At 35.5% G+C, this 25,885-nt stretch overlaps 1 protein-coding gene across 12 annotated transcripts in view; it reads right to left on the bottom strand.

The window, feature by feature from the left end:
- The window catches only part of PARD3 (par-3 family cell polarity regulator), a 465,794-nt gene that overhangs the window by 200,417 nt on the left and 239,492 nt on the right, over positions 1-25,885 (bottom strand). For all 12 annotated transcript variants that reach the window (XM_064505791.1, XM_064505797.1, XM_064505794.1 and 9 more), the window contains 4 exons: positions 23,923-24,014; positions 20,743-20,826; positions 10,990-11,115; positions 9,180-9,562 (listed from right to left, as the gene is read on the bottom strand). In XM_064505791.1, coding sequence (XP_064361861.1) covers positions 9,180-9,562; positions 10,990-11,115; positions 20,743-20,826; positions 23,923-24,014 — 685 coding nt within the window. The remainder of the gene's footprint in view (positions 1-9,179; positions 9,563-10,989; positions 11,116-20,742; positions 20,827-23,922; positions 24,015-25,885) is intronic.

Raw genomic sequence — 25,885 nt, 5'->3', positions numbered from 1 at the left:
CTATGTTCATTTGCTAAATCTACTTTTTCACACATGTGGAAAGGAAGCAGGAGTCCCATCTCATCGATATTAGTTTACATGCAGATTTCAGAAATCTCCACAATTACATCTGACTAAACTTTAGTATAACGTATTTTAATAGCAAGATGGTAATCATGGAAAGAAATAAGTTGACATAGGAGACAGCGGGGCATGGGTGGAACATAGCTTTTTAAAGTTTTCTTCTTGGAAGTAGGTAATCCTTATGTATCTAATGCAGAGTAAGACCATGCAGCTCATATTGTTCAGCAAATTTGGATTAATTACTCTAGGCTATCATGAGGGAACCTCCTTTCCTCATATGTGCAGCATTCAAGATAGCTGAAAAAATGATATTTGAACTTGAAGGCCTTCACTCACTTTCAGGCTAAAATAAAATTTATCAGTGCTATTACACAAAGATGAAAAAAACACTAAATATCATAATATCCCTATTTTAGTTTGGAGACTTCACAATTTTAATGATGTCTCAAACATTCATATAGCTCATTAATTCCTTGCAAGATATGAAGGTGATCTGTAAAAAATTAAGTTTAAGTAACATCTCAGCTTCATTTTATAGTGTTTATCTTTTTCATATTTTAAGGATCTATGCTGAATATTGCTCTCTGAATACACGTTTTTTCTGTTAAAATTTCTAAAGTAATATCAGAATATGACTGCATGCACAGGACAACATTTCATTATTAATGAATACCCTAATACCCATAGCCTGATTACGGTGTCATTACAGATGTGTGGTTCTTACACTCCACTTTCAAACCCTGAGGAAAAAAACGAAGTTGAAATGTTCACATTACAAATGCACACAGGATATAAACTTGGACTATGGCATTTTATGCTGTCAAATCTTCAGAAAGCCCTTTCCAAAGCCTGCAGAATTCTGCAAATCCACAGTGACTGATTCCATATATTAGCAGAATAAAATTTTAATCTACTTGTTTCTGTAAAAAGGGAGTGCCTAGACGAGGCTACATTTTGCTACTCTGCTTTGTACTGCTGGTTTTATACTATGAAACAGCTTTTGGATGTCATTTTCCTCTTACTTTTTTGTTGCTTCGTTTTACTGTTATTACACTATAGCTGCCCTTTGCTGTATAATACAGCTTCATCAACCCCTATGCTTACTGTATATAATCTAGGAGTTGGCAAGATTTGGTAATAGACACATTCAACAGAGGCCAAAAATATATACAACTGTAACTGGATCAACTTCATGCTTATTTTTTTCCTTTTCATACACGTAATTGATTCAGTTATCCATACTCCATGCATTTCAGTTGCCCAGCAATAGAAATGTGTATTACATCTTCATACCTTCCTTCTGTGAAAATATTTTTAGTTCTTATGGTGTAAAGCTGTGCATTATAATAATGATGGAACTTTGCCAATGTACTGTAGGCTCCTCTGATATCTCTGGTTCATACTAAAAGAAGTCTTTAATATGGCTACAGAAACTGGACAAGCAGAGTCAGAACCAGAACCGAAGTAGAAAAAGGAAGGCATTTTCATCCTTTTGAAAATACAGGAGTTATCCCTCTCAAAGCATAGGAGCTTCAGTTTGTAAAGTCTAGATTATGTGAGCTATATTCAACTTAATCCCTTACAGATTTTGGAAAGAGAGAGGGTAGAAAACACGTCTTCCTCCCTCTATAGCTGTCATCTCTGACAATGATCAAATTATACCGAGTGATAGTAACATTTAAAAATTACCCACTAATTTGTGTAATTCAAATTCTTAGGCTTCTTTTGACAAACCAGAAGCTCTCTCAACAAGTTAGAGCTCCCTTTTTCTTTAGAAGGCAATGTTGGACACACTTTCTAAGGTCACATTACCCTAGAGAGCTCAGCCAGCTCTGAACTGAAGACAAAATAGTTTTAGGTGAATAAAATGGGCAGTTACAATAGTAGAAGAACTATGTTGTACAAACAGATGGCAGATTCAATGTTTCAGTTGCTATTTTGGGGGAAGTCGGTTCTAGTAGCACTAAGACAGGAAAAAAACCTTCACAAAATTTAATTAAATATGTATTCAAATGAACATCATTGCCTTAGTTGGAATCGGCCTGATCTTGCTAGACATGGCCAGCTTTTCTGTCATCTCCCTGTGAAGAAGGGTTTAGTTTCTCTCTGACGTCTTGACTGTAGAAAGAACAGGACTGGGGTAATGTGCCTGTCTTTCTAAGGCTCTTCTGCATTCATAAGTGTGCTCTCCTCAGCCAGCATCAACTGCAGGTCTAAATTTTCAGGAGCAAAATGTGTTACTGGGGGGAAATACTGCCAGAACACAAGGGAAAAGAGAAGCATCACCTCTGCACTGTTCGCAGTATTTTCACTGGTTAATGACGAAGGGGGATTTTCAGAGCAAAAGCATCAGATACATTTTAAAATATGTATTTCTCCACCCTGCAAAATGTCACAGAGATGACAACTGCTCTTATTGCAAAGGAAATACAGAAGGAAGCCGGTTTCTGCAATTGGTCCAAAGACCAGCAGAGATCTTGAAAGCCACACACGCCCTAGAGCCCTTTGTGTAAAGCTAAACATACGCTGTTACCAAGTCACTAGCCCTCAAGCACTTCCCCTGCTTTAGACTAAGGCAAGTGTGATGTAAAATCTCACAATTTTAAGCATTGTGAGGAAGAGGTGGAGTGCAGCCAGTTTCAGGACTGTGCAGGACACAGTTTAACAAAAGGTGCCACCAGTCACATAGATCCCTTGGCAATCAAAGACCTGGGGCCCATAATCTAGTAGTGATGGTCCCACAGAGGGGCAAAATACAGAAGTCAGATCATTGCTAGGCAAAATATAAAACCATAAAAGAACTCATGGCCCATTTTGCCCGCATGACTTCTTTTGGCTTATTCTGGCCTCCGCACTGCTTTTACACAGGAGTTAGTCCACGGACTAATTATAATCTCTGATTGTTTGTGCACGTGCATTTGCTACCCATCTATCTAAGTTTCCATTTTCTTTCACTGCTTGAGAATGAGCAAGTAATAAGCTCCTGCAATGAGTGTTCTTTGCAGCTCTGCATCTGATTAATTTCCCTCCAGTTTGGTCTTCTGGGAGTGAAAAAAGGGCTAGTTACCAGGATAGTGAGTTAATTACATTGATCACAGAGCTCCTTCAGATCCCATTTTGATATTTAAACACATTAACCCTTTTTAAAGGAAGAGAATGCTTTGAACTGAGGCTCAAGCATGAAGTGACCTGCACTCCCTAAGTTTATGCAGATTAACCCTGTCATTAAAATCCTATCTTAAGACTAACTATTTCTCAAATTGTCCCTCCTACATGGTGCCTCCCAGGATCTGCAGGCAACCAAGTGTAACTTTATGAGCTTTGACTAGACACATTCCTCTCAATTAGTTCAGACACCCAATAAGGAACATATGAAGGACCTACACTACCAGCTTCTTACGATATTTGTCTTAAAATTACCTTCTCCTTCAGGAGTGCAAGCAAAGCTTGAAACAAATCACGCTCTTCTTGCTCTCCTAATTTAAGAATGTGCAGACAGATGAGTTCTCAGGTACTTAGTACAAATCTCCCTGAATTAAAAAAAATCCCACCTCTAAAACAACATAAAATGTTTGACGACCAGATAGTCATGCACTGTATTTGTTAGCATTTTATGTGAGAGAAGCAGAGAATATTTTAGAACTACATATGGAAAATCCACACAGGGGACAAGTCTTCAGACGGAATACAAGACTGCTAAGGGAAGGTCCAGATCCTTCCCTACAACACGAAAGACAAAGAACACAGCTTCTCTTTCATGAAATAACTAAGGGAAGCAGGGCATGCATTGAAACAGTTTGCGGCACAAAGTAGTTTAAACAAGTGAATTACAGAATAAAACATCCTCATTTAATGACAGCATTAGACTAGGAAAATATCCAGAATATGGAGAGATATAACATTAACATAAAACTAAGTAGAAGGACCACACACTCTGTGACAGTAATTATAGCAGATTTGCTCCTTTCAAGCCTTTCCAATTCCTGTTTTTTCACAATAGAATATTTCTTAGGATCCATGTACAGACGGTTTATTGCTGAAATAATTATCTGACTGCTTTAGCCTAGAAAATGTTTTTTCTGTTGAAGACCAGACTGCACGCAAGAGCTGAACAGAAAGAATGTTCTGCTCATTGTGGGGGGCTTTCACCACTTACCAGGCTTTCGAAGCTTACCAAGACCATTTTGGATATGTTCTGAAAAGCTACTTGTAGTGCCCTAATTTTAAGCCCCATAATTTCAGAACTTGTGCAGGCAGAGTAAATGTATGTGCAAATGACTGCTTAGAAACCTTACTGCTCAGGCGTCTATAAAATTTCTGCTGCCACATGCACAATCGAGGCAAATTACTTTCATGTCCATTTTTTATGCAGTTGTGTGATTTGGAATATCTTTTTTCTCTAAGCAAAGTTCATGCTTCTCTGTAAGATCTCTGACTATGACAATCAAAACATTCTTCCCTTTTTACTACAGCCTGCTAATAGTGATCAGAAGTGTTTTCTTAAAAACAGAAAGATGAAACGATGCAGTTTACTTTTCTCTAGTGGCTAATAATGCCCAAAATGATTTGCTTCACACTTGACTCAGATTTGCTTCTTATTTCTCAAGGTCACTTAAGCAATTTAGGAATCTACAAGTTTCATTTCAAAAGTGACAAACACGGCTCCTGCATCTCAGCAGGAATTTTAAAGTCAGTCTGTTTCTAAGAGAACATTTCAATCACTTCAAAAGCAATTTTAAATAAAAGTTTAAAGTGTCAGTTCAAAGTCTGGCTCAAAAATCTGTATAGGAAAACAGGAGTATGATGAAAAATGCATGCAAATCTGTACACTTTGGGTACATGATGCAAGATATCTTATAGAATAGTTCAGGGTCTTGTCTTATATGTTCTACTACATAAACAAGTTAACCCAAGGTAGAAAGTTACTGCACGTTAGCAGAACTGTAACTGCCCATACATGTGCTTTAGTCTACAGAAAATACGATGCAATTTTAAATTAGTATACTTCTAAATTATCCACAGCATTCCGTGTCTCTAACAACTTCTTGCAGAAGGGAAGTTGGGTGTTGCAGGGCTGAATCTCAAGGTGCCGCAATACTGAACGCCCAGTCACCTACAGGGACTTCAAGTGCTTAAGCCTGGCTCTGTAGACAAGAGAACCCAAAATGGCCAGCAAGCCAAACAGGTATCCAATGGAAAACTGAAGAGCAAGAAGTTTTGTAATTCTCCTCATCTCTGATTTAAACGTTTTTCTCTGTTGTACTACACAAAGGTGCCTCCTTCCTCTCAGGATTCACCATCTCCCAGAATCTGGCTACTGTGCGCTTTCTATCAAGAACTGTGATGGACTCCATCCCTCCTTCCAAATGAACTTGCTGAAACTACAGATGTCCTTCTTAAAGAATTTGCAGAGGATTTGGTAGATCTGGTTTCAGTGATTCCTACAGCTATCTTGCTGTAGAGTATCTTACAGTTCTGACACTCATTTCTTTCTCTTGAAGCTATACTATTTTGCAAGGGATAATCAAATATTCTTTGCACCAAAGAGGGAGAGAAGAACACAATTCCCATGTCTGGCACTTAGATCAATCTCTGGAAGCAGGAGACAAGGGCTGAAGTCCTAATGCACTTCAGTGCATACTTCGGACAAAAAATAGCAAAATATTTGGCAGAACTAGGACTAACTTCGTAAACATGAGCTAGATTTTGACATTTTACCTAAAGTATTATCTATTTAATTTACCTACATAAAAACACAGGGATAGATAAAAATGATCCCATGCACTGAATATTATCATACTTAAAGGGAATCAAATAAGATGAAGCTAATCGAAAGATGGAGTAATTCAGGCTTGCTTTAGTACAGTGATGTTGTCAAAAACAGCGCATATGAAATTTGAGCAATACAACATCCAATTGGAAAACAGTATTTGAATGCTTTAGGGTTATCACACTAAATGCTGCAAGTTACTGACTGCTCAAAGATGGAGCCTTAGAATCTTTTGTTACATAGCAGGATATTTATAATTGTTAGGCTAAAGCTCTCTCTCAGTTGCATGGGCTCAAATCCAATGTAATAAAAAAAATCACTCTGGAAATGAACTGCTGTAGATGAGATCAAAATTTGTCCTAATACACTGTGTGCCATAAAAGTGGCTTTACTCTCCCTAAATATTAGCTCTAAAGAATTTTATATATTTATTTATACTTACTGTGTATCAGCTTACACCAAAATACAGATAAACACAGGCTGGCTGTCATTTCTTGTGCTATCTTAATTTGTGTGAAATATTAAGCTGGACTGTTATACAGCCTTAATAGCATTAGAATATCAGTAATAACCCCTACATCTATATACTAAAAGTTCAGGCCCTGACCTTTAAGGAAAGATAAACAGATATCCATTTTCATTTAGAAAAGCCAGCAAACATTCTGCATTGACTGAAACATATGACTGACCTTCTCTTCTGACTTTATTAAACAGCTAAATCCTAGGAAAGTTCAGGTTATTTTAAAATGCCAAAACAGCAGTAAATATTAAGAAATCATAATTATGGAAGCACATTCTATAGGGCTATCTTGCCGTGTCATTTTATATAATACAGCTCATGCAATATATAGAAACACAGATGTAATAAAGAAGGTCTCTCTGTATTGAAGAGTCAATTCTCATATATTACATCATTAACCAGAATGCACCAGTTAAATCAAAAGTGATTTTCAAGATGAAGCCCTACATGCTTGTATGCCTTAATGCACCCCACAAGGAATTTTTAATCTAATGATGGTAATTGGCAAAATAACTGCTCTGTGTCAGCTACAAAGAAAGCACATTTGTTAACTTTCTATAAAGCCTGTATTATTATAACATTCTTCATTAGAAATAATCAAAGACAAACAATATCCCCTATTGCACCTATATGTATAACAAACTGCTTCGGGGTATACTTATGCATTTTGCTTCATTTGTTGCTCCACCTGTGAATTCTTAGAGGGATCAAATGAAAGTCAAAATGGGAGAACATGCCTCTTTCCACAGTGGATATTAATAAACAAAAGACAGTGATAAAAAGGAATCTGTTTTTATGCAAAGATTTTATAAAACATTACCATACATAAAATACAGTATGCTAAATAATTTCTGTCTCTATAGTCTGAGTCAGGTCCCATCTCTGCATAACTATTATTCTCATATAAGCAATCAGTTAGGAACAAATAACCCCTACAAGCTTCTGAAATATATTCTAGATAAGGATTACAAAGCTTTTATTAGTGTAAGAACCACCCAGCTTCTCTGGCGCAAACTGGATGTTAAAGGCCTTAGAGAACTCCTTCCCTCAACAGTTTGCACGCATCTCCTTGCATTCATGATCATCTAATATTTGGGTGCTAGAAAGGCTAAGCTACATTAGAGAAGTGGGGAGAGTATTTAAGAAATAGTATCCAGCACAAGAGGATCAAAATATCATCTCACATCACAGTGAAAGAATTCATAATCTATCAAAATTACATTCCCATATTTTATCAGCACCTTGAATACCATATTTGCTGGGGGGGTGGGGGGGAGGGCAAGAGAGAGTCTTCCTATATTCCATATTCAAAACTTTTGTCAATGCTTTTAAATTATATGGAATTTGTATTACCACTCCTGGCTAAGAATTTTTTTGGTAATGTCCCAGTAACATTTCCAAAGGTTTCCAGCAGACACAAAAAATAGGTAAAAATCACTGACTGTGATGAGAACATATCTAGGAGCATATTTGTAAACACACTGATTCCTTACTCAGCCAATAATGATCAGTTTTTCCAAGCAGGTTTGATTTGAGCTGATGGCCTAAAGTAATTCTTGAAGGAGCATCAACAACAGAAGCAAACTGTCAGCTCAACCTTATGTCATCCAAGTTTGTAGAGCTTAAAATTCAGTAACCAGAAAGAAGCAATCTGGTGGTTCATGTGAAGTTCATAGAAAAGAAAGCATAATGATAATGTGACAAGTAGCCTGGTACCAACAAAACCGTGTAAAATCTCCAACATTCAATGCATTGCCTTCCATACCTTTCAAGAAAAAAGTTAATTAATAGAAGTTATTAACACTAAACACATTTCCTAGGGGGAAAGTATACTGAGTTTATGGAGAATACCATCACATGGGTAGACTTCTGCTGTGTAATGTAAATACCACTTTTGTTCCTAGAGACTAAAGTATATCTAACCTTAAACGTGCTTGTTTTAATTCCATAAGCCTTACAGCACGTACAATCCTTTAAAAAGTAATTTACCAAGAGCTAAGAAACACTCGTATCTAAAATAAAAGTCATTTCATACGAAGTGTCTTAAAAGCATCTAGATGGTAACTATATAAAAATACCAAATCTTCTCACTGAGGGCATTTAACACATCATAAAAATTCCATAGATGTACCAAATGCATCTACAAGTACTATATACATATAAAACAGATGTTATGATAAGCACACACTGCTTTCCGCTCTGTCCTTAAACAGTCTCTCACCCACATTCAAATCACATTAGCATAAGGCCCAAGATAGGAAATATTAGATTACAGCTCAACTGCTAAACAAATAATTTCACATCCCAGTAGAGTAAAAAAACTGCTTTAGCTGGAAATTAGAATGTCCAGTTCACCAACTGGATCCAACACACTTTTGAAATGTAAAGATAAAACCACAGTTACTAAATTTGAAAAGTCATGATAGCTGCAAATTACAGAATATAGTCCATTTTGGCTTATTTACTTTTATTATTTATATAGTTCTTCCCTCACTGGGCCTTGGTCAATAGCATTTGTTGCAATTAAGGCACTTCACTTTAACAAATAAAGGATAGAAAAAAGATAGTTAAAGCACTCTTTAAAATGGCTTCTGTAAATATGCTGCACATACAGAATGCATAGCTGGATTCTCGAGCATGAAAGACTGCTGCCTGGAAAACTTACCATGTGGTTTTAGAACGCATGAGTAGCATCAGTGTTTCAAAAACCAATCCATCAAATCCTTTATGTTTTTGCAAACCATCATGCATAATACAATGGAATTATATGCATGTATATATTCTATAAACGTACACCATATATTAAGAACTGTGCTACTGCCTTACCTTTTCTCAGCTGTATACTGAGTTTCTTCCCTATCTTTTTGGTGTTATACCCACTATTTGCAGTGGAGGTGAGAACTTTCTGAGGTGATGGTACCAGGCCTGATGGTGGCTTCCCTGATGAATTCACACTATGAGGTAGCTGCGAGTAGGAGTCTGTCTGATCTGGCTGGTTAACCACTCGAGACATTCTTTGTAACGTGTGAAGTCCAGAATTACTAATACTTTTGCTGTCAGTATACTGAGAATCAGGGCTAAACCGGTTGGAGTAGTATGTGTTCTTCTCGCTTTGGGATAACTGTTCATACTGCTCTTTATTTGCTGCAGGGACCACATGGAACCAAATGATGGGCGCACGCATGGCTTGACGAAACATATGCTGTGCTCTAGGTTCAAAATGAATAGAAAATTAGCAAATTAAGGCTGGCAGACTACAAGACATTATAAGCATAATTACTGATGTTAATTAAGCAACATGAGCTGACAGACACATTGCAGAAACTCAAGCATAAACTATAAAACTTGAATCTGTTCATTAGTCTACTATGCTTTTTGCTAAGGTTTATAGCCTTAGGGCAACACAATGGTTAAATATGCTTAACAACTAACATTCCAAATACTGTACTCTGAAAAGTGAAAATTTTAACCCCAGTATTGAAATGCACACAGTTTTATGGCAGTATTACAGTGTCTTTTGTTTTGAACCTTAATAATTAATAGTTCCTTTAGATAAGATAATCACAATGATGACAGAATTATTAAAATGAAAAATGCATTTTAAACAAAGATTGTGTATTTCCTTAATTTGCTGATAGCATATGCAGTCTTGCAAAGACTTTATCTTGTATTTTACTTTTTGCATATAAGTAATCCTTCAGAGCACAACATTAAGATTTAGGAACAAAATGCTTATTCCTGCACATATGGACGTGGGCTTTCGGTCCTGATCCAAAGCACACTGAAGTCAATGAGTCTTTTCACCGACTTAAATTCAGATTCAGAATCTTAGAACACAAGTATGGAGAAGCTGATTTTACCATATGGTAGCACAGGATTATGTTCCGATCCAGGTCAGAATTAATGGAATAAAAAACTCATTTCAAATGCATATTAAGTACAGGACAATCAGCCTGAAGGACATTCCTTTGGCTGCTAACATGTTAGCGTTTTGAAAACAGAATTATCATCTTTAAAATCACATATTTCCTGCATACCTCTTCCGTGCTTTCTCTCAGTCATCTGTGTGAACTATAGCCTGATTTCACTTTTTAAAGTATTTCTGATTCATCATTTTTGGATTCTACCAAAGTCCAGACTTCCACTAAACAACTAATTATAACCTCTACAGGAAGGAAGGATTTATAATCTTCTATGGGAAGTTTCTCCTTCTGAGCATATAGTACCTTTAGTTCTCACATACACAAAATCAGAAATATGATTTAAATGTTAAAAATAAAGTCTCTAAGCTATCCATATATATCCAGCATCATGCGCTGAAAGTATAAAAGCAAAAATCATGCTGGATTTTCAGGATAAACAATTTACCAGCAAAAGAAAAAAGAATCCATAATGTTTAAAACCAAGGCAAAAAACAATCAAATGAGAAATGCATATACTCTAATGACAGTAGATATCCTTTAGTTTTGTAGCCTGACTAATTAAAAGCCACTAACACCCTTTAGTGTATCTTTTTGTTATTAGAAAGAGCAAACTTAGACAATTTTTTCTTAAATACTTTATTTCCTCAAATTACTGCAAGGTGCACTTGTTAAAGACTAAATAACACAATATAACATACAGTGAGTACACTTACTGTTCAAATCTCCTATTCCGAAGGTCTCCATCATTAATCCTGACAATACAATCATTCTCATGAAAAAGGTTTTCTTGTTCAGCTTTTCCACCTTTCTCCAACCGCTTTACTAACAGCCCCAGGGTTCTAGAACATTAAGATTACAAACGATCACACATCTAACACTTTGGAGTACATAAAATCTTGCTGACTTAATATTTTATCATAATCACTATGAAAAACTAAATTTTAAACCATTTTTACCTTGGATTTGGTACCAAAATTTTAAACAATTTATAAGCATTACCTGAATTATGATCCATTATCCATGAAAGAAAGACCCTAGTGAAACAAACTTCTCACTTAAAAGTAAGGAAATGGAGGCAGTGTGATCATACCATATCCACTCTGGCAAAAGGCCTAGATTTGTGAATTGTAGAAGCTGTCTCCAAGCACTGCATATCTGACAGCCTGCATCTCTTCTGTGAGTTGACAGAAGTTGAACAAGAAGTTCAACTCGCAATTCGAAATTCTGAATTAGCAGAAAATACCTCAGCCTTTACTACCACTTCTGTGCAAGTGAAATGTCGGGTCATCATACATAAGCAGCAGCCTACAATGAATGACTGGTTGGACAGAGTATTCAGGAACTTCATGTGAACCAAATGCATTTACTGTGAACCTTACTTTAAGTACTACGTGCAAAACAGCAAAGAGGAAATTAAAAATATAAAAATGCCATTTTTAATTCAGCATATACCTAAAATGAATCAGTTCAGTAATGACTGAAAATGGTGACCATTTGACAGCCTCTGTGCAAAGAGTTGGTCACCTCTGTCTAGTGCAGTGTCATCTTACTGACATTCTCGAAGAGAAAAGGTAAACAAACATTTAACCTAAACTTTAATTTAATGGTTCCTGAAGAGTGGATTTGTAATGGACAGTGTGAAAAGTCAATGCTCTTTCTAAACCTGAACCCAAGGTCCGAAGGAGTCAATCTTCAAGATTAGTTCTTGCATCAGCACTGCATTGTCAAATTCACAGCATTCAAGTAAAAAAAAATCACTTTTTCAAAAGTTATTCCAAGATGTAGTATGGAAAATATTCAGATGCATGGAAGAAATTATAAACCAGACACAACTTAATAGAAGAAAACTTTCAGTGAACATATCACTTCAGTTCACAAATAGTGCAAAATAAAGGAGCAGTCAATGATGCTTAAAAGGCATGCACTTGACAGTTACATATGCACTTGAGCACTTCATCAAATGGGCCAGAAATGCAAAACTAACTTTAACTTAGTTTTTCCACTTTAAATTCTTCATTTACCAATTTATCCCCAACATATGCAAATATGGCATTTATTTTACAAAACAATCAAAATTTTTTTCCTATAAGCCAAGTAAAAGAGTAAGAGAAATAATTTTATTAGTATTTCTATTTTGGAACCACCTAGAGACATTAGGATATGATGTTGAAAGAATCTATACACGTAACCAGAACATGAGAAAAACAACATAAAGCATTAAGACAACACAAATCATCAAACGGAATTTGATGATCTAACTAACATTATTCTGCTTTCAGCTGATGCAGAATGTTTTGCAAACACCTAACACACACCTCGCACATGGATGTCACAGTTGATGGGGAAACTGTACCTTTGAGCAGCCCAGCTCCCACCCGAGCGGACCTGCCAGGCACCAGGGCTGGGAATGGCCTTACATCAGCTGCTGCAATCGGCAGCATGGTGTCTCTTTGCAGAAACAACAGTGAGCACAGTAAGCAGAAAGCTTCCTTAAACCTAAAGGATCATTTCTCCACAATACAAGCATTTCAGAAAATAATACCTTTAAAACCCAACAGTAGTTAGTTGTGTGTAACTAATTTTTCCCCCATGGGTTGCTATTCTTCAGGTTTGGGAAGTTCCAACTTTTCTAGATTCCTTCCAACAACCCAAAATCTCCCACTAAAAAAAAAAAAAATTCTTTTTCGTAAAGCAAAAACAATTCTTCCAATACTTTTCCTGATCACCTGGCTAGTAACTCTTGGCAAAAATAATACCCGGAACTGAGCAGAAACTCTCTGAAGAATATGAGCTGAGAAGTAACTACCTAGATATTTATTAGGTGCTTTTCTGTTTGCCTTTCCTACAATCCTTTAATAGATTACATAAAAAAAATCCAGAAGTCCACAGCAGTCAAAGACTAATTTAATGATCAAGTCATGCTGCATTGTACTAAAATCAGTTGATAACTCTGAAGCTAGGTTTGTCGTCACAGGAACTGACACAAAACCGATATATTAAAAAAAAGCAATTCCGTCCATTTTTCCTTATGCTCACTAAAATAAGTCTTGAATAGTCTTACATTTTTAAAGTGTCATGAATAGTTCTAGAAAATAAACTTGTATAGGTGGTATTTGCTAGTTGCAGAAAAGCACTATAATAACATTAATGAATGTTAATCATAAAAATATTTGTATTTCTCTAAGACAAGGAAAAATACTTAGGCACTTGCTGCATTTTTTTTTTTTATCAAAACAGCTTTCAAACAGTTAAAATTGAAGCTTGGAAAATAATTTTATCCTTTTTTCACTTCTGAGCTTGAATTTCTCTGGGGAGACAAGGTCTTTGAGCCCCAAAGTGAAGTTACTGAAGAGAATACTTCTAAGAAAGAGGGGTGGAAGTAAAGCAAGCAAATATAAAAACCAGGGACAGTACATTTGAGAGAAAAACACTTAGATGTGAGAGGAAGAGGAAAGGCAGTCATCTGCTCTGCCTTTTCGTGCACTTCACAGCCAAGAGCCCTTTGATGCATGTGTGCCTGACTACCGGGCTCAAGGACAAGCCGGGATTTAGGCATGGGCAAATTTTACCTCCATGCACCAACTGCACAGCAGCACACACAGCAACCGCAACACGTCTTTCATTTACATGGTTAAATATCATAAACATATTCTATTCAACGTATGGCACTCCAAGATAATATTATGGTAACAATATACTGTACAAAATATTATGATTATTTCATCTCAAGGTCTCCGCAGAGGTATTTTTACAAGGTAATCGACCTATGAATGGCTTTTGGAAAATGTTTTTCTAGAAACACTATGTTCTATTGTTTCTCATTCTGAAGTTAATTGAATAAATTCTTAAAGCAAGACACACCCTTATGCATGATTTGTTGTTTCTTAAACCCAGTTCAAACAAGCCATCAAATCTTGTAAAAATTATTAATCCTAACCCCTGGTAAAATAACATAACACATACATAAACTATATGTCAAAATTGCAAATAACTTCATTAAACAAAGACTACCAGTTCTATTAATGCGAGACTGCTCATTTCAGACACAACATATGGTGTTCGTGTGGATCTCGCTTTTTAACAAATGTTAGAAGTAGGTTAACCAAGGCACAGAAAGCTAAAATCATGAAGAAGGGAATCAACGCTGGATGAACAGTCTGAATCAAATTGAACCCAGGATCCTTACACAGCCTGTCTTTTTTTTCTTTTTTTTTCTTTTTTTTGATAAACACATGGCGTAAAGATTACTTTAGACACAATTTCATTGGTAGTTTCCTCAATATAGCTCTGCAAATCTTGCTGAATTATCCTCGATCTTGCAGAAAGTATACATCCCCGAAAATTTTAGTAACAAAAGCCTATCAAGTTTCCTATGATATTTCTTCAGCATATTATGGTTACACGCAGGCATGTTACTCTGTAAACAGCGTTATGGGGATTCATGTTTGTTGCTGCAGTGACTGCAGATAAATGGAGTACACCTCGTATTGCAAACATCACTCAATAACTTGAAAAAAATTATCGGATTTTTTTCTCTGCTATGTGCCACCCCATTAATTGATAAGTGGAGATGTAGCTCTCATACAGTTCCAATACTCCATTTCGTACACTAGGAAAACCTATCAAAGCTTGTTGACTATGCTAGTGTAATACACAAAAGTCAGTGTATATACACGTGTGTTTTTAAATACAACCTTGTAGAATATAAATATAAGGCTGCATTTGTCAACAGCATTTGCTTAATCATATCAGTTAAAATAAGTCAACATATTTTCTAATTAAGTTCTTCCCTTAAAAACATGCCTTAAACTATAATTTCTTCAAGAATGGGATTAAATGTCCTGTGAACCTCTGTAAAAAAACACTATGCAAGTCTGTAACCCTGTAGAAAGAATAATTAACAATGGAAATTGGTACCTGCACTGTTTCAGACTAATACTAACTGACATGGGCACAGAAGGGGAAGAGAATATCAAAACGCACAGATCTATCTTTTTATTTGTTTTAAATACATAATTGGGAATGTAAACAGCTTAGATTATATTAGCATTTGCACCACTATATTTCCACAAGGTTCATTAGTCTAATTATACAATTAAAATAAACTCAGTTACATGTGTTAACATTTCAGTTCTAAGTATAAATTAGAACCAATAATAAAACTAGAAATAAGCAGCAATGTTTTATTGACATCTAAATTGCCTGAGTTAGTCTGAATAGTTCTTTGAAAATGTGAACTTCCCACATGCCACCCAGCTGCATGGATATGATGATAATTTGTCTTAATAAAAACTGACAGTGTAAATACTATGGGAGTAATAAAAATATTACACTGAACATCTAGAATATGATTCAGCCATCACTGCCCATTGAATGTACATACTGAAGTTATTTACCTATTACCTCCAAACTAACTATAATGTAATTGAATCAGACAGAACAGAAAATAACCAATTTGGATGTTTATGAAAAGTCACTAATATGAAAAGGCAAAAACTAGTTCAGGGGCAAAAATAATTATTGATTGGAAAGCAGACATGTAACAGTTTCACACAAACGATACAACAACAAAAGATCTCGAAAAAGTGCTACGAGAACACAAATGTGGTATACATTTCATGAGACTACAAAGTCAGAGTAGGAAAATCAACTTGTCTGTTCAAGTTAAAGGATCATGACTGGTCAATCCTAAATTAGACATAAAAGAACGCCTATGGACAACATTTACCCCACTGCACTACTGTGGAGGCATTAAAATGACTTTATCAGCTTTCAAGCCTGAAGTTTGGAAATAATTGCCAATTTCTGGCAACTGCTCCTCAGCTTTTTAGGTTGGATAATACCTCAAATCAAGTTTCATATAACTTTTAAGAGGATGAGATCAAACAAAGCAAGCCTTGAATTCCACGAATACACTGAAGGAATGGTACATTCACACCACAGGGAATTTTTGCCCAAAACTTGTGTTTTTGCAAACTGTGGCTACATTTGAGGTCTGAAAGGTTGGAAATACAGGAGAGGAATAAGGGGAGATGCAGATAACACCTACCTACTGTACGATCAAATAGAGTATCACTGTTAGAATGGCAGGTAAGTGCAAAAATGAAGGAGGTATAAAGGAATCTCAGTATAGACAATTGTTACTAGATGGTAGCTTTGTTTTCTTTGTATCTTAAGCAAAAGAATAAAACTTTTACAGTGAAATTTAAAGTGATTTATAAACTCCAGAAAATAAGAGGCACTTCTGTTGAAAGTAAAAAAAAATATGAGAACTGTAGAACAGAAAAATGTATAAACATGTTTTTAGTATGGGGACTGTGCATATATCAATTCCTACCCTGCTTGAGGGTTTTTTTTAAATAAAATCTGAAGTTTGAATTTAAACTGAAAAAAGAAAGAAAATTCAGGCTCTTATTTTACCAGTTCTTCTACGACTTCCTTATTTTTTAAGTTGTTCAGGGTGTGTAACATAAAAAAGCTATTTTTAGCTTGTAGGTTTTAGATACACCATTTATTGTGGAATCTGTGGCATGCTTTGCTTTGAGGAACAGCAGGCAGAGTCCTATGAACTCACTGTTCTGCATCAGTATAACCCGATACTTATTTATGGTAGGTGTTTTTCAGATGGATAAACAATTTTTTTTCTGTTCTGTTTTAATAATACAGTCTTCACAGAATGAAGGACTGCTGCTAAGAGGCAATTTTGCACAGTTTTAGAGTTTTCTTTCCTTTTGTGCTTTCCTCTCTTTCATTCACTTTCTTCTTTGCTCTTCAAATTACACTCTTCTGTTCACTTTCTATGCTGTCCTTTTTTCTGCTTTCATTTTCATGCCTCCTACTCTGCTTAGCACTACATTTATCCTATTGCAAAAATGTGCAAGTAGGTTTTTCAAACAAAACTTTTATTTTGACAACCTCCCTAACCATAAGGTGATGAATATGTCACTCCTCCTCCCTTTTGACAACGTGAAAAAATTCTGTTAACCATAGCATATGACCAAAAAAGCTAGTAAAGGACAGATGAGCTTCCAGTTGCAAAAAGAAGACAGCAAGGAAACACATCCATAGAAGAAAGTTTGACCATGTCTGTAAAAATCAGTAGTACATTTCCCTAAAAATTACCTAGAGATTTTTTTTCCTCTATAACAACAAATTTCTCAGACTTTCCAGGAATCGAAATAATTAGTAGCATCTGTACAGATGAGGCAGAGATGTTCACGGATTTTGTTTAAAATCAAAAGTCTATACTGAAGACAGATTCTAATGCCAAGCCCAAAGCTATCCCACGAGACCATGATAAAGTCAAATATTTCCTCAATATAAAGTAAGGACATAGTTGTGACATGTAACTGTTAGAAGTTGAGGGTGGGGGAGATTGTGTTTGGGGCTGGGATTTTTTTTGGTGGAAGAGGACCTCTGCATATTGCATGGCGAAAAACAGGACGAATAGCATTAGTATGTTTTTACACTTATTAAGATTAATGCTTTAAAATACTTACTGAGTAACATTCTCAAAAGGAAAGGAAAGGAATCGGGAGAAGAACTGAAAACACAGCATAACTGGAACTGAACACCAAACAAATATGGAAATCGGTGGGCCAACGGAGAACACTACACTAAGCTATATCAGACCTCTTCCTTTTGGACGTTCCTCAAAGTCTTTTCTGAGTATTGTGCTCAGTTTTGTACATTTAGGCTTTCAATGGACAGCTCCCCTGCTCAAACAATGAAAAGTAGGCTTTCCAGGCAGAGGAGGGAGAAAAGCAGACATTTGCTAGACTAAGAAACATGCAGAAGCAGAAGAGTATTCCTGCCAAGCCTCCGCTGTCCCCACGATTCTAGCAAAGGCGGGATTAAGTGTGCACTATCTTCTCAAAAGAGCTGGGGGACCAGGAAAAATAAAGGGCTCCAAAGTGAGGATGGATGTATGTCATTCCCTTCCAACACTGCTACAGGCAGCTGGAGAAAATGTCTTTATTCTCACTGAAAGCACCAGCAAAGAAGCAGGGAAGAGGAGTGCATGTAACCAGCGCTGAGCAATGAACTCTTTCTTCTCCCACTACTACACAGAGATCATGGGAGAAATCTCCTGGGAACCGTGAGGTGCTCTCCGGCTCTGGCTGTTCTCCACACTTTTAAGACACAAGTACTCCCCACTCTAGCTCTTTCAGTTCGGAGCAGATGAGAGCCTACAGCAGATGCCCAGCTGTCCCCAACTGGTGGGTGAAGTTGGAGACCTCCACGGGAAAAAGCAGTCAAACCAGGTAGGAGTGCTGCTGACCCTGCACCCAAGCTAACACATAAATGTTCCTAAATATAACCTGAGGATTCTGTGGGCAAAAAGGAATAGAAAAAGAGCAGGCCGTTTGGCTGTTCCAGAAAACAGTCTTTATAGACTTCTATATAACTCAATAATCTCCACTTGGATGTTTCTACATTTGTTTCTAGAAAAGATAAAGTAGGGGAAATGAAGGATACTAAAAGATTAGAAAATTCAAAGTATGGACATTTTATAAAAGAATAGATAGCAATGGACAAAGATCGGGGAACAGAGTAAACTTAAGACATTAATATTCTATCTTAGGGAGTGGATTATTTGGGGCGGATTTCCAAACAAATCAAGCAGCAATTGCTTGTACTATGCATTTTTCAACAAAAGGAGTTCTAACACTACAAAGAAAAAGTAGACAGGTTTCAACACGTAAGTTAGTTTCCCTTGTAAAAGAATTTGATTTTCAAGTATGTCCTGATTATAACATTTATATTTAGAACTGGCTTTCCTGTAATAAAACGTTACCATAAAATCATAATCTCAGGATTAAAAAAAAGGGTTAAAAGTCCTTCATAATTCATGGCATAGGCAGTGTCCTTAAAAAAAAATATTTCTGTGTTTATATCTTTTTTTTCATTTTTTATGTTCTCATTATGTATAAACAGCTTAAGCTTTGCCTCAAACTTGACAAGCACACTGGCATCCTGGAACACCTTACTTGAGTTAAATTCTTATTAAATGTCAAAATATAGATTCTTAAAATCAGTTTTACTAAACTGAACAGGCACTTAGTAAGCAGCCAACATTCTTAAACTGGTCTTTTTCTTGGCCTTCGCGCTGGCGAAATCCCAGATAATTGTGTGAACAATCCAACCATTTCCAAGTTTACAAGATTTACTTCTGAGCTTACACGTGACATAGAATTCACTCATGTCCCTTCCATCCCCATGTTGAATTTATTAAATTTCAGATCATGAATAGAAAAATTTGCCGCATTATGGAAGTTTGTTCTTAACTCCTTAAGCCCTCAGGAAAAGTTACCTTAAATTCAAAAATTCTCGCGATACATGTCAGTATGGCTATCAAAGCATTGTGTTTAAAGTAAATATCACAAATAAAGATTTTATACCATGTTTAAAATCCTTTGAAGGTATTTCACATAGAAGGAAAAATACACTCCTCTCTGAAAAGACGTTGATATGAGCGGATGATATATAGCAAGTGACTCTTGCTTTTAATGACTAAACTGAAATTGCTATTGGATAGGTGGACAAGTAAGAACATAATACTACTTCAGTGTGTAAACAAAGATTACTTTCTTAAGTTGTGTATTTAGTCCCCTTTTCCTTAAAGAGGGAAAATATAGTGTATGCTTAAACCACCACCATAATAAAAACTTGCTCTTATTCTTGAAGAATTATCCCTTTTTCAACATATCTAAAAGCTTCAAATGCACCACTAATTGCTACATACCCACAATAGCTATTTTTCTGAGACTATATTAATGTTTCGATTAAGGATCCTAAATGGTAAAACTCTACTTTAGCAAAGTAAGCATTCCGGATGATGCATTCTGTTTACTAATATAATCCACAAAATGTTATTTTAATGTAAATGATTTCCGTTACACTTTTTCTAAACACTCAGACTTCAGAAATTCCAGCTTGGCACATAATGAAATTTAAAGCGGGTTCATCTGCTCTGAAAACAGAATGTTTCAACTGGTTTTGCTACTTTATCTCCAAAAGACTGCATAATATTTAATAATAAAAGCATCTTGACTCTTTTTTTTCTTCCAGTCGTATCAAATGCAGGTGTAGGAAGTCCCTGGTTTACACTGCTGGTATTTTGGTATTTTTGGCTATAAACTGTCAGAAAGAAAATGTTGCATAAATATCTACCCAAATTAAAGGAGCATAATATAATTTATAGGAGTCCAAAAGGAAAGTCCTCACACTTCGATTTCCCATGAGATCGTAATAGAACTTCCATTACAAATTCTGCAACTTTAACTCATTTTAAGCAGTATACAAGGTGTATAAACTTGCATTTTTTTCCTTTCTTAATCAGTAAAGCTTCCTTTTAAAAAACACTGAATTACATATAAGGAAAAGTCACATATTATGAGAATTAACATAACTAAGATAAAACACAGCAAGTTATGATTCAGTTAAAATCCTACACAATACATTACCTTCCGCCTCGGGCACTGAAAGGCACTACATGGATTCCCAAAGGCCCACCGTCGTTGGAGACTTCTACGAGCTTTACCATATCACTGTGAGACAATGATGAATGAGGGAATATGAACATGTACCGTGAACGAACCAAAAAACCCCACACAAACATACACAGAAAAACAAAAACATTCCAGAAATTAAGTCATGGTGATGAAAGCATTGTTGAATATTACATACCTGAATATTAATCTGATGGCATGAAAGGAGATCAATCATCAAAAATAATTCAATTAATAAAACAAACAAAAATCAAAGTCATTTTTGGTGAACTTAATTTTTTATATAAAAATAGGTATCGTCATCACACGTCTATGGTGTTATTTCTTCCTTGTTCTAAAGTTAAACTTAAGTTCTCTGGCCCACACTAATACTTAAGATTAAGAAGGTTTTAAAATCTAATGCTCTTCAAAACAGTACTTAACTGTTTAATCTGCCAAGCTTTTTACACCTTAAATATGGCATACAATTTTTCCTCAAAAGCCCAAAAGCTTATCATAGTGTTAGCATGCTTTATTTGTTTATTTTAGGGAAAGGCTACTCTTAAGTCTTAATGTTAGTTTTACATAATTACCAATTAGACAAAGGAGAATTATCAAATCTGTAATTCATTAAAATCTTTTGGATTTAAAACACATTAGTACAATTGGCCTTATTCTATTTCCATTTCCTTTAGAGAAAACTTGCTGCATCTATTTCTCCTTACTGTACAAAGTTTCCAAAGCAAGAATTACCTATAACATCCAAAAACAATCATGCATCCTCCTGAAGCAACTACGGATCTAGTTTTGAATTATAGCCTTTGCTTTAGAGAGAAAAACATGGAAAAGAAAAATACAGGTTCAGAAGAGGTACAAAAATTCTAGAAATAGATTTGGACCAAACCTAGTGATGAATTTAAAACATGCATGCATCTGGAAAGGTGGAATAATACCATAAACCATAAAGAGCTATAAATATCCAAATGAGAAAATAATACATACAGACCAAACCTCTCAGTAAATCTGGAAGTGGCAGATCTGAACCAAAGCCACAACCTAAATTTGTGGCATATGCCTCTCTCTAGTATTACGTACTTTTTCCGTATTTCCTGGCACTGTATGGACACCTTTGAGAAGCTTGCTCTCAGAAGCATACAAATCAGAATAATCTAGAAATACAAATGGAGCAAAGACCAAGACTAATGCTCTATGACAGCAGTAAAGACGTTCTAATTCCATCAACAGCTTCTTGATCATGCAGGGGCCCAAAACCTTGCACTGCTTACTCTAGAATTTGAGAATAATGAGACCAAACAGTGTTAGGAAGTCAACAATCCAATACGTTTTATATTCCTTCCACATGAATTCTTTAAATTTATAAGGTAGGTCTTAAATCTGTTGCATGCCCCATCTTGTCTTTGTTTCTTTAACTCATTTCTAAGCAACACAAATGGAAGTGTCTCTACCACTGTTACCATCATTTACCTCGAGGAAGTACCGTAAACACAGGAGAGTTGAGGAAAAGTAACCAGAAAAGTGTTATTCTTCAGAATAACTGGACAAACTTTTGAAGATTGATAGCACTATAGCATTTGGTAATATTTTCAGTCCCAGTTTCTGTATAGCCTACCTTCGTTTCATTCTCACTGGATGTTAAGGCTGAGTGTTCATTAAATTTCATGCAAAGCAACTCACAGGAATCAAGTGATGTCTTTCATGTCTAAAATTCTAAGACATCTTTTACTATTGACATGCCTATGATCACCCATATGATCACCTTTCTCCTGAATTTCCTATTGGATTAAAAGAAAACTGAGGGCTGAGGAAGAGAACAAGTAAAATCAATGTGATATCACTTTCATGATAAGTAGAAACACAGCTTAAATTAAAAGGTCAATTTTCATAACCAGCCTACACTGTTAAACTTGCTTTACTGCTTGAGCCAGTATTCTTCCCTTCTTCTCATATACACTTAAAGTTTATGCACTCACTTTTTTCTACTGTTTTTCTTCTAAAAAAATCATCCTAAATTCAAATGTTAAACTCCGTAAAATGGAAAATAAAGGGAAATGATCCCTTCCTAACCAATCCATTCCAGATATTTTCCAATGTACCTTGACTTTGTGCAAAGAATTCAAGAGTGTTTCAATTCTGCTTCTCACTCTGGTTTTCTCATAAGTGAGTGCCACTTCAAACAAACATACAAAAAGTTATGATATCAAAACAGAAAAAAAATAATGTAGCACATGATCAAAAGCCAATAAATCAGTAATGGAAAGCCAAGAAGTATTAAATTTGACAGAAGCTCTATAAGCTCTATTTAGCAAGCAGCATTTTGAATTTACAATATAACAGATTTTTTTAATGGAATAGAGAAAACCTTATTGTGTATCACTTAATAGATGTCACCATGATCTTTATCTAACATTTAAACCCTCTCTACTTAATTCATGATTTAATTCAGAAATAATAGGAACAGAAGATTTTTTAATTTAAAATTTAAGCTTAATTAATTTAAAAGGTTTAATTTAAGGGTAGAAAGGATATTTTCTCATTAATTCCATAGTGAGGTATGGATCAGCTCCTTGCAATGAAATGCAAAAGGTCAAACTTGCTGTACGTTGTGATTAAATGAAATATCATTTACTGAATCTTTAAGATCAAAGGGAATTTCTGACTCTCAAACAACATTAGATCCATTTATAAACTTTGAGGCTTTTTTGACCAAGCAATTCCTCTGAACCCACACTCTTCCTCCTTGTAAATTGTAGACTGGTGAGAGGTATAAAGATTTCCCCCCACTGAAATTCTTGCCTATTCATTTATTTGTGCTAGCTTTGACCCTATTCCTTACAACAGCTTTTCAGAATTCTATCAAATAAGCATCTTCTGTGAGGCAGAAAATCTGCTGTAGCATCAGCACTTAAAAATGTCAAGAGTCCAATGCTCATCTTTAATGCAGGCTTTTAAAAACTTTTTAAAAGCTGCCTTAAAAAAGGTGCACTAAGCAAATGGTTTAAAATAGAACTACACACAACAAACAAAGGCTGCCCTGCTTTCTTAAGAGAAACATCATTTATACTATTGAGTTTTTAGCTAGTCTCTATTCAGTTTCAAGACTCATCATTAAAATAATGTATTCTACCAGTAACTTACTCCAGGGAAAAACTGGTAGCATTCTCCAAACCAGTGTCTGCATGTCCAACAGGTTCAACTCTACTGTTGTCCTCCTCTGTTCGATCTTCATCCTAGATATTAAAAAAAAAAAAAAAAATCTGGTTTAAACCTAGGATTAATAATTTAACTATTTCCAAACAGGGTTTAACATTCCCATTTTCAAATTATGACGGTTACCGCAGTTCCAGTGGAAATTCATGCTTCTACAACTACAAAAATCTTTTCTGTTGCTTTCTATTTTTATTGCAAATTATTTTTGCCATTTTATGCTTTTTTTGTAATGTTACTTAGAGTTTGGTCAGTTTTACTTCTTAGTTTCACTACAAGTATAAAAGCAATTCCACAGAAGGTATCAGAGCAGATTTTTTTAAATGTTACACAAATGAAAGCACAGAACAAGCTGCCAGTCAGCAGCTATGTGCAAACTCCTTTAAACTTCTCTTCAGGCAAGTTACTGGAGGACTCAGCTGAATACACAAGTCAGCTCACTGAGTCTCATTTGCAAAGAGTTACAAACAGTATAAGGCACTGTAGCTCATATAATTACACAAAGACCTCTTTATGCAGCTTATGACAGGCCTTTATTAATAGCATTCCAGAAATGGCTGACATCAAAGAGTTACATGAGGATCTAATGCTGACCAATTGATTTGATTTTTAATTCGACCTTCCAAAATGAACATGTATTATTCACCAAACCTATAATTTTCATGTCAGAGTTGGGAATGTTGTATGTCCAAATTTAGATCAAGTTAATTCAAGGACTACTAGTAAGAAAAGAAGATCTAGAACCATTGTTATACCTGTGTTACTCATTAGAAGTTTATGTTTTTAATTGCTCATGTGACCAAATAGAAAATGTTATAAAGTGTAAAGAGTAGGATTCAAAGCCCAGATTTTGATTCCAGCGGGAGAGCCATCAAATCAGTAAAATGATAAGTGATAGGTTATGAATTCAGCACACAGAGTCAGACAATATATTAAATTATTGAAGAGATATTAAAGCAAGGCAGAGGCAGTTGGTAATGTCCAATTGACATTTCCACTGAGAGCCTGCAAAAGCAGGAGGCTGGATACATCAGGCTTCTCTGAGCGGTAGATATGCCTTGTGCATCCGGGATAGCAGTGCACTGCATGAAGCCAGGCTACTTGAAGATTGATGATCCTGTGTTTTGAGAGGCTTTAATATGCACTTCTTCGTCATCTATCTCTGTTAAGCACTAGGCAAGTAATACATTTCAAAGGTTAACCAGCATCTTGAACCTGCCTAGAACTGCATTATGAATGTAAACAAGAACTCCAAAGAAAATATTTTCCATATAGTAAAAGTTGCTTATAAACCCAATACAATAATCTATATGTCACAAATATGAGAAAACAAGCTAATATTTATATTTTTATATTTATTGATTGGAGTTGCACATGTGCAACTGAATAGAATGAAGGTTTAAAATCACACATATTTAAATATCTAAAGAAATTATAAAATCACAGGCAGTTTTCAAAACTATATATGGGAAAATCAGAACATTTGGAATCACTTCCTTTTAAAAAATGTGTTCCAACTTGTTTCATATAGCATCTTGCAGACTGTTGTCATGAGTCTCTTGCTTTGAAGTTGGGGACACACGATTACAGAGACACATACAGGTATTTTCTACATTGCTCAGAAGCTATTATTTGCAAGTCCAGCGTCATAGTTACAGAAGAAACACAATTTTGAATCTCAGCTATGTCAATGGGTCATCCCAAATGTTACTTTGTTAATGCAGTTTTTTTGGCTATTTTCCATGTGTGGGCTTTCCAGGTAAACATACGATAAATACATACACACATGAGACCGAAATAACATCCTATCAACTAGTAGACACACCTCTATTAATAAATGATTGCCTGGCTTTATGCCATGTCATTTTAGCAAACACATCTATATATTTACAGT

Source organism: Dromaius novaehollandiae, chromosome 2 (genome assembly GCF_036370855.1).
Source record: "Dromaius novaehollandiae isolate bDroNov1 chromosome 2, bDroNov1.hap1, whole genome shotgun sequence".
NCBI classification, from domain to species: Eukaryota; Metazoa; Chordata; class Aves; order Casuariiformes; family Dromaiidae; genus Dromaius; species Dromaius novaehollandiae.
Note: the sequence above shows the minus strand (reverse complement) of the source record. Positions and strands in the feature narration are given on the sequence as shown.